The sequence below is a fragment of the Peromyscus eremicus genome, chromosome 10 (assembly GCF_949786415.1).
Source record: "Peromyscus eremicus chromosome 10, PerEre_H2_v1, whole genome shotgun sequence".
Classification (NCBI taxonomy): Eukaryota; Metazoa; Chordata; class Mammalia; order Rodentia; family Cricetidae; genus Peromyscus; species Peromyscus eremicus.
The window spans coordinates 2,023,781-2,037,010 of record NC_081426.1 but is presented as its reverse complement, the minus strand read 5'-3'; the positions used below and the strand labels follow the sequence as shown (position 1 = coordinate 2,037,010).

The window sequence follows — 13,230 nt, the reverse complement described above, 5'->3', positions numbered from 1 at the left end:
GGTTACCAAAGAGTTCACAGGACAGGTTCATGTGTAGCACCTTTCATGCAAGGCATGTTAAAAGCCTATTTAAAAATCACTGTGTGTATTATAGAATTGTAGCCACCTCACAAATGGAGTACTACAGCCTTTACTGTCTTTAACAGTTTATGTCAGGAAGTGAAATCAATACTGTACCAAATCTGGAATTATAATGGGGAATTATGTATTCTAAATTACTTCTGTTCTTTAAGTTACTTTTTATGAGAAAGGTGAATTGTTTTCTTTACAGCTATTTGTCCTGAGATGTATTTTTTTCTTTAAGTCTTGAATATGAATACTACAAAAAGAGCCCATTTTATAATATAAACCTTGATGTACACATTGAGCTATTTGGACAGTGAAAATGCCTTAAGAGGAATGCTTAATGGATAATGTTGCACTTGTAACATCCTTTGACAAAATCTGATTTTAAATTGTCGTTTTTGTTTCTACTAGTTTTTTTTTCAGTGTTTGCCATTGTACTCACAACTGTTATTAAATACCAAATCAAATAAAAAGCTGTAACATTTCCTTTAAAATTAATGCTAATAAGGGAGGTAGAGTTGAATGGCAAAACAATTTTACTTAGTGGTGCCTAATATGAGCCACAAGAGTCCATGCATGACAAGATACCATTGTTTGAATTGTCTTTTATAGTCACTTTCTTTTTTTTTTTTTTTTAATTTTTTTTACCTTTGATTCTCCTTCAAAATATATATGCTGGATTAACTGATATAAAAAGAAATAAAAAGGTAAATTTTTTAAACAAATTGTTATAATCATTTTTAAATTGTATATTAGCCAAGTGTTACTCTTTGCCCTGGAAAACTATTTTCAGTCTTTATGTATTTTATCCTAATTTTTGGTTATTAAGAGGTTTGGGGGGAGAGTCAATTTTGTCAATGCTAAAATATGTTTAAATGCAATCTATAGTAGTTTCCCTTATCTGAGAAGGGGTATGTGCTAACACTCCCGGTGAATGCCTGAAACGACTGGGTTTTTTGTTTGTTTGTTTTGTTTTTCCCGTATACATTAATACTAAAAGCTTAGATCATAAGTTAGGCACAGTAAGAGTAACCATAGTCACTAATAATAAAATAGAACTATAACAATACTGTTTGGATTTTTTTGTTTTTGGTTTTTTTTCCTCTGGATTTTTGTTGGGGGGGGTTGGGGGGTACTGCTGGGGATTTTACTCAGGGCCTGAAGCATGGTAGGCTAGCAGTCTACCACTTCACTTAGCCCCAGCCCTTCTCAGAGCTTGTTATTGTGCTGTATGCACTCTGTTTGTGATAGGAGATAATTAAGTGAGGAGATGAAGTGAAGAGTTATAGGAAACATACTGTGCAGCTAGTAGATAAGGCTTGTTTGAACACCAGCACTCTGAGAACAGACACTGCCACAGTCTGGTAACCCCAAGGGCTAAGTGACTAATAGGAAGTATATACAGCATGGATTCAGTGATGACGTCTCTGCTACTCAAAATGGCATGTAATTTAAAACTTAATAACTGTTTAATTTTGGAATTTTCCATTTAATAATTTTGGATCACGGACTAGCTCAGTCAGTAGAACATGAGACTCTTAATCACAGGGTTATGGGTTCGTGCCCCACATTGGGCGCCAAATGTAGTCGGAAGGTTTCTCAGGCCCTGTCCGGCCCCACAGTCAGGACACATCTCTCCCATCCATGTCCCACAGCTGCTTGGCCCCCAAGAATATAGAGAGAGGCTTATATTGTTTATAAACTGTATGGCCTATGGGTCAGGCTTGTTGCTAGCTAGCTCTTATATCTTAAATTAACCCATTTCTATTGATCTATCTATTGCCACTTGGCTTTGTGGCTTCCCGGTACTTTTACATCTTGCTTCTCCTGGCATCTGGCTCCCAACTTCTACCCAGACTCTGCCTTTTTCCTTCCTGTCTCAGACTTCCTGCCTGCTTCTAAGCTGCTTTGCCATAGGCCAAATCAGCTGATTTATTAACCAATGGGAACAACATGTATTCACAGTGTACAGAAAGACATCCCCTAGCACACCAGCTCTAGGAAATCCCAGCTTCCTCTCTTGGCCTCCACAGGCAATGTACACAGGTGGTGCACAGACATACATTCAGGTAAAACACATAAAAATAAATCTCAAAAAAAAAAAATTTAATGCTTTATTTTTTACTTACAAACCCAAGGCAGCTAGCCGAGTCTTACCAAAGCCTGTTTTCACTATCAACAAGATAACCAAGGTCTATAAATTCTGGTTCTGTTCCTTAATTTTATGTACATAGCAACCTAAAACTGCCTTTCTGTCATTTGAACAAATCCTGATATTATAAGATGTATTCGGGCTGCTATGTTTTAAAATGTAGCTTTAATAATTTAATAGTAGGGCTGGAGAGATGGCTCAGCCGTTAAAGGCTAGGCTCACAACCAAAAATAATTTAATAGTAACATTTTCTACTTCTATTTGTACATTAAGTTTAATAAGCCAGATGTGATTGTTCCTGCCTGTAGTCCCAACATTTTGGAAGCAGAGGCAAGAGATCAGAAGGCCAAGTTTCCCCTTGGATACACATCCAGTTTGAAGACAACCTGGCCTACATGAGACCCTATCCCAACAAAACAAAAAATGTTTACTACAAAGTTTTATTGTTTATTGAAGGAAAAAAAACTGGTTTAAAAACAAATGTCAGACATTGGAAAGTGTTTTTAATTAGCTCACTGGGGACAATCCTGATTTCCCCAAAATAGCCACTATCAATATATTCCAAGTGCTGTAAAAACTGATTAAGTTCATTACTCCCAAAAGAACTCCCAACTGTTGAAGGCTTTAAAAAAAAAAAAAAAAAAGATTTATTATGTATCCTGCCCGCATGCATGCCTTCACACCAGAAGAGGGCCCGGATGTCATAGATGTTGTGAGCCACCTTGTGGTTGGTGGGAATGGAACTCAAAACCTCTGGAAGAGCAGTCAGTGCTCTTAACCCCTGAGCCATCTCCCAAAGGCCCTCTTATAATGAATTGTCATAAAAGATAGAGACAGAGTAGAATCTCTCAACTAACTAAAACTACCTCAGTTCATCTTTTTAAAAAATTTTTAAGATGGGCTGGGGCTGGAAAGATAGTACAGTGGTTAGAACTCCTTGTTCTTGCAGAGGACCCAGGTTCAGTTCCCAGCATCCACATGGTGGCTCTCAACTATTTGACACTCTAGTTCCAGGGTATCCAATGTCCTTTTCTGACTTCCACAGGCATAGGCAGGCACTCATATTGATACACACAGAAACATGTAAGCAAAATGCTCTTACACATAAAAATCTTAAAGATGAATGTTAGTCTCCAAATCAAAGACGCAAGTAATAAAAACAGCTGTCAGAAATGAGTTTATTATAAGCATTAGCACAATTGTTTGACACAGTATCTGATTGTGTAATCCTTGGCTGGCCTAGAACTCAAGAAATTAGCCTGTTCTGTCTATAGTACTAGACCATGCCCTGCTCCCAGTCAGTTTTTAATCAAAGTTCAGAATTATGGGATCATGTCCTGTAGCCTTCACAAATACAAGAAAGTCTTCAGGACTCAGTCCCATGGTTGCAGCATTCGTCATTGGATGAAAGTATACTTTTTCATGTCCACCTTCCAGAAAAGCTGAATCCAAAACAAACTTAACATCTCCATCATCACAAAAGAGTGCCAAAGGTGTGGCACAGCCTTGACCAACTTTTAGTTTTGCTAGCATGTCTGTTTCATCAGCAAACCGAAGATTTCCACTCCGAACTCCTAACTGCTTGCCAAGATCATTTAAATTAATTTGTCTGTCATGAAGAACTGTCACCAGCCAGTAGTTTTTCTTCTTTTTGTCTTTAAGAAATAAGTTCTTACTATGTGCTCCTTTCAAATGTTGAATATGAGGCATCATTTCTTCAACTGTAAACACCTGCAAAATATCCCACGAGTAAAGTAGCACACGTACATGTAAAACCACAGGTGCACATATTTTGCATGGTGGCTGAAAGACTTAAGGGAGTACTCTGCTCTGAATTTAACTGGTAGAGACCCATCTCTGTTCATTAAAAGTGTTTTTTTATTGCTTGTGGTTGGATTTTTGGTGCTGGGGATGGAACCCAGAGCACTATCCATGCTAGGCAAGTTGGATACCTCTGAACTCAATCAGTCTCCCCTGTAATAATAGTACTCTGGACTGAGGTTAGGATCAAGAGTTCAGGTAAGCCTGTCAGAAAAACAAAATAAAAAGGCCTTACGTCATCACAGCTGCTAAACTCGGGACCTCGGGTTTTCTTAGGCCAGTTTTCTATCCCAGAATGCTAACAAAGCCATCAGATATCTGAGACGTTTACTGTTTTTGAACTTTGGCAGTAAAAGTTTACAATTGTCCTTAGTATTTACCTCCAGAATACCTGACTCCACTCTACAAGGACACTACCGGGGAACTTCAGACCCCAGATTAGCACATAAAGAACATTAAATAATAAAAAATAAAATGAAATTGGCAATGTAGACAGGAATGTAACGATCTGGGAGGAAGGTCAGAGAAAACAATTTTGTTGTGACGTTTGTAAAGATGGGGAATATTAACAATGTATTTTTGTCATTATGAAATGTGTTCCTCAAGCCCTACCAACGCTCATGGTACAGTTTCCATGAGCTGTACCATGCAAATCTCCAGTACGATAATTCATGTTAAAATTACTAAGGTACCGACTTTTCTCTGTGACACGAATGGGCGTGCAGGACCAAAAGAGGGCTTAGGGCTCCCTGGAGCTGTAGTTTTAAACAGGCAGGAGCTCCATGTGAGTACTGGAAACTAAATTCGTGTCATCCACAAGAGGAGTACGTGCTCTTAACCGCGAAAACAAAATTCTCCAGACCAGGAGTATATACTTTTCTGTAATTATTTGGGAGATGATTGTTGCCTTGCTGCAGTGGTATCAGAATAGTCCAAAGCAGAGAGGGGGGAGGGGAAGAGAGGAAAGAGAAGAAGAGAAGAGAAGGGGGAAGAGAGAGAAACCAAACCAAACCACCGTAACGACCTGCTCTGTCTCCGGTACCTAACAGAACAGGCACTTATATAGGGCTGCCACTCAGTGGGGCTTGCTGCTTAGTACCTCATCTGCATAAGGCAGCAGCCATCAGGCTCTTGACATCGCGCCCATCATCCCAAGACAAGTTTCCTCACTATAACCGCAGTTTGAAGTCGAAAGACCTGCAAGTTCCTGTTGGACCCAAGAAACACTCGCCCTACGGCCCCGGCCCCGGCGCCTCACCTCGGGGTGCTCCACGACCTCCGTGCGGATGGCGAGGGCGCCGAGCCTCTGCTCCAACGCCGCCCGCAGCTCGGGCAGCGCCATCCCTCCTCCACGGCCCCAGGCAGACGGAGGCGCTTGCCCGGAAGTGCCGCAGCTTCCGGGCCTGGCGGTGCCGCCCCCGCCGGCGCCCGGCTCTGCAGCCTGGGCTCGCACGTCCGAGAAAAGTGTGGCCAGCCGCAGCCCAGACCACCAGGGGCCGCGGCACTGTGGCCTCATAGCTTTCCAACTATAATTTGTAACGTACGACTTTGTGTTTTCCTTTTTAAATGTTGTATGTTTGGGCGTTTTACCTGCATGGATGCCTGTGCACCTCGTGTGTGCAGTACTTTAGGAGACTGAAAGAGGGTGTTCAATTTCCTACAACTGGAGTTATGGATGGTGAGCTATGTGGGTGCTAAGAATGGAACTCGGACCTCTGCAAGAACAGCCAGGGCTCCAGCCCGTTTTGATACTAGAAAACATGTGTAGTGCGACGATTCACCTTTTGCCTGGTCATTATAATACCTTTTGTTGGGATCTGTGAGTTTCAAATTCCACATTAGTATTCCACTTAAAATTTTAGATTAAGGCTCATATCCAACATGAAACATTGATATACTCAGAGATGTTTAACCTTAATATGAATGAATTTAATTTATTAGGTGGTGAACAGTTAAGATCTGAAGTATAGACCCCCTTAAGACGTAGGTAAATGGCCCACGACTTACCCAGTCTCGGAGGAAACTACAAAAGAGGAAATCAGAGTTGTGTTTACAGTTTCATTCAGAACTCAGGATTGCAAAATTTTAAAACTTTTTATCTTAAACCTGTTATGCCTGTACCGCGAGGACCCCCAAAAGACCACCACGGAGACCAAAATCCATGTGTAAAAGCAAAGAGCCTTTATTTCAAGCTCTGAGCCTGGTCTCCCAATCTATCGGATTCAGCAGGATTCAGTGGTGAAAGCAGAGAGCACCCCTCACCACCGCCCAGCCTGGAAGGGGTAGAGTTTTCTTCATAGTAGAAGTTGGGGTGAGGGAATTTCCAGGCTTCAGGACCCTACTTCGATGACATTTGTCTAGGGGTATACGCTTATGCTGGGAATGTTTGGAATGTCAAGTATTTCCCCTTAGATGCCGGCCCTCTGCTGACCGCTTAAGGCTTTTTCTGAATCTGGGTGTTGCCTGCCAGTGAGCCTGTCACAGAAGCTGTGTCTGAGCCCCTAGACCTCTCATTGTGTAGTCAACCTGTTTTGCCCCCCCCCAAAAAAAAAAAAACTTCTGTATTATTTTTATGTGTATTTTGCCTGTATGTCTGCACCACCTTTTGAGGCCAGAATAGGGTGTAGGATCCTCTGAAACTAGAATTAAAGAACTACCATGAATAGTCATGAACTACCATGTGGCTGCAGGCTTCTCTGGTCCTCTGGGAGAGGAGCCAGTGCTCTTTAACCATAGAGCCATCTCTCCAGCCCTTTAACCTGTCCTTGAAGACAGCATTTCAGTGTTCTTTCTGCTCTCCTTTTTTCAATTGTTTGAGTCATGGTGCACAGACTGGTATCAAACATCTTGAACACCAGCACAATAGTGACCAAGGGAGCCACCCCAGTTCCTGCTCATAGTCTTTCCTGCTTTTGTGTATTGGTGTTCACTGGACAGTTGAAGCCCTCATACGTAGACAATTTTTTCCCACTGATAAGCATTTTCCTGTTGCTAGCCTAATTCTTATTTTAGTAAATATTTCATGTAGCAGGATCATAATTATTTGCTTATTGGGTGCATGGAATGGAGCCCATGGCCTCATGCATGTTAGGGAAGCACTCTACCACTGAGCGACCCAACACTGAATCGCAATTTTTAGCCTCTCCCATTTGATGAAGATGTTTATTGTTAGTCAATTCTGGTATTCTAAATTGTTTACCAAAATAACGATTCTAAATTTATTAAGCAATGTGTAAATTAACCTACTGCCCACTTTCATGGGTGGAGCGGGGGGGGGGGGGGGGGGGGGGGGGAGGACACCTTGTGGCAATCAGTTCTCTCCTTTAACTGTGCAGGTTCCAGAATCAAATTCAGGTCATAAAGTTTGGCAGCAAGTTCCTTTACTGAGCCATCTTGCTGGCATTTTTGACACAATTTTTAGGAGATAACTTTTTTTTTTTTTAAAGATTTATTTTATTTTATTAGGTATACAGCATGTATGACTGCAGGCCAGAAGAGGGTGCCAGATCTCATCACAGATGGTTGGGAGCCACCATGTGGTTGCTGGGAATTGAACTCAGGACCTCTGGAAGAACAGCCAGTGCTCTTAACCGCTGAGCCATCTCTCCAGCCCAGGAGATAACTTTTGATCAAAGGGACATTTTGTTGTTTAATATGTATTGTATTTTTCTGGTGTGTGTGTGTGTGTGTGTGTGTGTGTGTGTGTGTGTGTGTGAGAGAGAGAGAGAGAGAGAGAGAGAGAGAGAGAGAGAGAGAGAGAGAGAGACTGAAAAAAATAACAGGCAAAGGGGACAGCTTAACATTTTGTTTTGGTCTGAGGAGCTTATTTTTTTCTTTTAAGACAGTATCTCACTATACCCAGACTGGCGTGGAACTTAACAGATCTGTCTACTGCTGCCCGCAAGTGCTAGGACTAAAGATGTGTATTAACCATGCCTGGCACCTTAATGTTTTGGGGAGTTCTTTGTTTTTCTGATTACCAAATACCTAGACATTTTTCTCATAGTTATTATTTTCCCCAGTTTTGAACTAATTTTGTTCATATTCTTGGTTCATGTAGAGCGGTGGTTCTCAAGACCTTCCTAATGCTACAACCCTTTAATTCAGTTCTTATGTCCTGATGAACCCCAACCATAAAATTATTTCATTGCTACTTCATAACTGTAAATTTGCTAGTTATGAGTTATAATGTAAATTAATATTTTTGGAAACAGATGTTTTCCAAAGGGGTTGAAGAGACACTAATTTAGATAAAGTCAATCTCATCTGAAAATGCGAGAGAAACGGTGGCCGGCTTCACTTACTTTGCTTCCTCCTTTCCTTCCTCGCACTTTTTTCTCTCTTGTTTTTAGATTTTTTTTTCTCTATAGAGGTAGCATTCTTTTTTGCTTTTCTGGTCTAAGTTTAGAAAGTTAACCTCCAACAATAAAACATCCATTCTATTTTCTGAGCATGATGGTACACACCTATGATCCCAGAACTTAGGAGGCAGAGGCAGACATACCTCTGTGAGTTCAAGGCCAGCCTAGTCTACACAGACTCCAGACCAGCCAAGACAACAGAGTGAGACCCTGTCTCAAGAGTTAAAAAAAAAACTTAACAATGTTTAATTCAGGGTTGGAGCAGTGGCCCAGTTGTTAAGAGAGTACACACTGCTCTTACAGAGGATCTGGGTTCCCAACACTCATATGGCGGCAAAGTGATATTTTCAGTATTGATGGTCATGAAATCAAAATATTGATCAACTCTGAAAAACACTGAAGATGCTCCAACTCCTGCAGTATAAAATATTCAGACAAATTTAATTCCATACATCTATCTTATTGGTACATAAATTTTCATTCTTCATTAATAAATGACAAAATATGTGCATATCAAAAAATTGGTTTAAAATTTATGATTTATTGCCCCGGCCAGCGGGGTATCAACGGGGGCGACCCACCTGTGGGAGAGAATGAAAGGGACGGGGAGACACAAAAGAAGACAGCAAGACAGTGTTCTGATCAAGCTGCAAATTTTATTCTCCTCAGCAAGGCTTATATAGCATGGGAGGGGGAGGGGGTAGGAAGGAGGGAAGGGGTGCAGGACGTGCAGCTAAGGGGAGACATGCAGGTCATGTGGCTGCAGGATGTTGTGCTAGGTGATAAGGTCACTGGTCAGGGCCCATTGTTCTGTTGCTATGCTACCTGACCTACCTGACCAGGGAATGTTCTTTATCTTTGAGGGCATCTGGTTTAGGGCCTGTGGCTTGTTCTCTGGCCTAGCTAGTACTTTTCCATGGTTCATGTTTGGTCCCTGACAATTTATTATTAGTAAATGTTGATTTGTATACCTATTTCATGTGTTTGGCGTCATGTAGCAATCTCTTGGGTTAAAAACAAATGGAAAATGCTTAAACCCTGGTCTTTCTGGACATCCATCAGCTATAAGCTCAGAGTGCCTCCTTGACCATAGCTATCCATCAGTTTAGTTTCTGAAATCTATTATAATCTTCTTCACCCTGCCCAAATTACTACTTTTTATAATTTATTTAAATTTATTTTATTTATTTAAATTTATTTTTATATTTTATTGGTATGAAGGTGTCAGACTCCCTGGAACTAGAGATACAGTTGTCAGCTGCCATGTGGGTGCTGGGAATTGAACCCAGGTCCTCTAGAAGAGCAGCCAGTGCTCTTAACTGCTGAGCCATCTCTCCAGCCCCCAAATTACTAATTTTATCCTCTTGTTTATAATAATGACTTCTTAATTTTAGTCTACCTGTAATTGAATGACAAGTATCCTGTATGAAGAGTTTTGCCACCAAAGGTTTACATTGTGAAATAGAACTAATTTAATCTGTGTACGGTGAAATAGCTTTAACATCCCCACGTTCATCACACATCAGTGTAAGCACTTTGCTAAGTACTAAGAAATGCTGTACTTGTTATGGTCCTTTATCCTCAAGTGAAATACAATATGAATTTTAGAATGAAATAGTTACACTGAAAAGGACCTAGAGTGAAATTGAGGAAATAGTTATCTAGTCACAGGAGTGGCTGCATCTGAAAAGTGAAAGCTAATGGATTGTTTTAAGAGTTGAGTCTGTGGCATTTCCACAGGGTGACATTAAGGGAGACCTGCTGTTTATAACTGTAGGCATTTGGCAGTAGGGATGATTTGTGGAGAGGAACAATGATGAGGTCCAAGAACCCAAGGACCCTATTGTCTGTTTTTGGTGAGAGAAAAACTACAGCTGTAGCCTGCCTGCCAAAGGAAATCAAAAGCCCCCAAAGTGGATAGGGAGGACTTCATTGTTAGGTGAAAGATGTCAGATTCTCAGCTGAATAAAATAAAGGGCAGCTCTAAGATAGGTAAGTTGAAAGCAGTCCTAAAAAGCAATTGTAACCCAAACAGCAAGTCAGACAGTATTTGTTTTTAGTGTTTGCTGCTGTCTTTCAGTATATATGTTGCATGCACATGAAATATATGATTTCTTTCAGTATATATGTTGCATGCACATGAAATATATGATTTCTGCTCTCAAAGACCTTAAAATCTGGCACGGGCTCTCTCTCTCAGCCTCTCTCTCTCTCAGCCTCTCTCTCTCTCTCTCTCTCTCTCTCTCTCTCTCTCTCTCTCTCTCACACACACACACACACACACACACACACACACACACACAACACAAGAACTGAAATATTTAATGAGTATGGATTAAAGAAAATGTGCCTCATTATACCTTGAGGATCTTTTGGGAACCCTAACTGGAAAGATGTATCAGAGAAGGCATTAGGTGAAGGTGATGTCATGAGTTTGCCAGAAGTTGGGGGAGGGGTGTTGGGAAAGGCAATGTGTCCTGTGCATTATGATCAGACGTCACAGTGGAAAGGCTAGTGAGTGGAGACAGGGCTAAAGCTAGACACAAAAGATCCTATATCCGTGTAGGAATGGCTAGCAGGAATGTCTAACAGCAAAAGGATCTGTTTGATAAATCGACATTTTCCTAGCGTGACTATGCTGTCAATCATATTAATATTTAAGGATATGACAATGTTAGGAAGAGTATGAGCAGTGTGAATTTGCTTCAAACAAAATCTGTATAGCAGACTAAGCTAGGAAAAACAATCTAGGTGGCTGGAGAGGTGGCTCAGTAGTTAACAATACTGGCTGCTCTTCCAGAGGAGTGGAGTTGGGTTCCTAGCACCCGTGGCTAGGTGGCTCACAACTACCTGTAGTTCCAGCTCCAGGGGAACCAACGCCCTCTGTGGCCTCACAAGGCACACACATGCACATGTGTGTGCACATAAACACACATAAATTAAAATACTTTTTAAAAGATAGTTGGTTGTTTCAAATTGTTGTGAGCATAAGCAGGTAGCTAACGTTGTCTCTTAGATGAAAAACAAACAAATATCCAAAACCACTAAGGAGTAGTGTCATCTCTGCTGGCCCCATTCCAGGAAAATTGTTTTCTAAAGATTATGAATGAAGATTCATCTCAGAAGATGAACTGGCTCCTAAAGTAAGGTTGGAGAGTTCAGCTGGATCTGAGTACACTGTCAGAAACAAACATTTATGTCTTTCCACAATGTCAGAATTTATTGCTCAACATTAAATTTAAAAGATAAGTGGTTTTGTTGGCAGCAATTTATGAAGCAGTCCTGTTTTTCCTTGACAAACAGATTCTTTTTAAGTGGTGGGGAGGGGGTGGGGGGTGGGTGTGGCATGTGTGTGCCATGTAGCATATGTGATGATTAGAAGACAACTTGCTGGAGTCTGTTCTGTCCTTCCCAGTACGTGGGTTCCAATTATCAAACTCGGATTATCAGGCTTGGCAACAGACGTCATCTCACTGGCCCATGGTATTTTCTTCCAATCTTTCTTTTTTAAAATGAAACTCATTTAAATGAGTCAGCAACTCGACCCAAGTTTTGTTGATTTTTTAATTTTTTTTTCTGTATATGTGTACGTGCCTAAATGTATGTATACCACACGTATTCAGAGGTCAGAAGAGGGCATCAGATCTCCTGGAACTGGAGTTACAGAAGGTTGTGAACTGCCAAGTGGGCACTGGGAATAGAATCTAGGTCCTCTGGAAGAGCAGCCAGTGCTCTTAATCAGTAAACCATCTCTCCACATCTCTTTTATTACAGTCTTAAGTACAGTAATTCTCAGATCACATTACACTCAGCCCAGTAAATGCATCTGTATGTGTATATGCACAGGCTACACAATGGCTGCAAAGGTTTAAAGATGAACAAAGGTCTAGAGCAGAGGTGAGGAGTTTCAAAGAGACTGAGAGGCCGAAGCTGAAAACTAAAGTACACAGAGTGTCTGTGGGAAAGACAATAAACCCAGGCTGGAGGTTTGATCATCATTCAACTTAAAGAATGAACTGTAAGGCGCACGCCTTTAATCCCAGCACTCGGGAGGCAGAGGCAGGCGGATCTCTGTGAGTACGAGGCCAGCTGGGCTACAGAGTGAGTTCCAGGAAAGACACAAAGCTACACAGAGAAACCCTGTCTCAAAAACAAACAAACAAACAAAAAATGAACTGCAAACAAGAGATGTGGTTGAGGTTGAAGAGGTGAAGGGCGGGTCCAGGTGCAAGCAAATGAACAGGTTGCTGGATGTTAATTTTAGTAGTCCATATCAACATTATTTCTGCTGGTTTCTTAATTTGCTTGCCAAAGCAAGTAAGAGCAAAGAATTGCTTGCAGAAAATGAACTTCAATAGATGTTCATGAACAGAAAGTTAAATGGTAAGAACTGGGATGAACTTAATTTTCAAGTGTGGGATTAGTGGAGATTCAGACAAAAAGATTTCCAGGAGCCTCTACAGTCATTCATTAATACTGAGTGTGGCTGGCCGTGGTGGCACACGCCTTTAATTCCAGTAGAGGCATGTGGATATCTGAGTTCGAGACCAGCCTGGTCTACAGAGTGAGTTCCAGGCCAGCCAGAGCTATATAGAGAAATCCTGTCTCAGGGGAAAAACAAAAACCAAAAATATATATTAACTGTGAACCTTTGTGATGAGAGCTTACTGTCAAGCCTGAGTTCTTCAGTTCAATCCCTTCGACCTTGTGGAAGGAGAACTGACTCCCCCAAATTGTCCCCCATGCCATATACAGACACAAATAAATGAATACAATTAAAAAAAAAAAAAAGGAAAAGGAGTGGGTTGAGAGGCCTGAGTTAGGGTAGAC

The 13,230-nt window shown here is 41.1% G+C and overlaps 2 protein-coding genes across 3 annotated transcripts in view; one reads left to right on the top strand and one right to left on the bottom strand.

The window, feature by feature from the left end:
* The window catches only part of Ccdc88a (coiled-coil domain containing 88A), a 176,272-nt gene extending 164,669 nt beyond the window's left edge, over positions 1 to 11,603 (top strand). The window contains exon 33 of one of the 2 annotated variants that reach the window (XR_009381759.1): positions 11,482 to 11,603. The gene's annotated coding sequence lies outside the window, so the exon portion shown is untranslated. The remainder of the gene's footprint in view (positions 1 to 11,481) is intronic. The other variant, XM_059275204.1, reaches the window with a different exon arrangement.
* Positions 3,383 to 5,411, bottom strand: LOC131920753 (prolyl-tRNA synthetase associated domain-containing protein 1). The gene is made up of 2 exons (XM_059275209.1): positions 5,298 to 5,411; positions 3,383 to 3,949 (listed from the first exon to the last, which is right to left on the bottom strand). Exons 1-2 carry the CDS (start codon positions 5,379 to 5,381, stop codon positions 3,524 to 3,526), a joined length of 510 nt encoding a protein of 169 aa, XP_059131192.1. The 5' UTR covers positions 5,382 to 5,411; the 3' UTR covers positions 3,383 to 3,523.
* Positions 11,604 to 13,230: the final 1,627 nt, after the last annotated feature.

Bases quoted from the DNA above. Each gene is read 5' to 3' on its own strand.
- LOC131920753 (XM_059275209.1), bottom strand. From the start codon at position 5,381: ATGGCGCTGCCCGAGCTGCGGGCGGCGTTGGAGCAGAGGCTCGGCGCC. The intron at 3,950-5,297 runs GTGAGGCGCCGG...GATATTTTGCAG, and splicing joins AGGTCGTGGAGCACCCCGAG to GTGTTTACAGTTGAAGAAAT.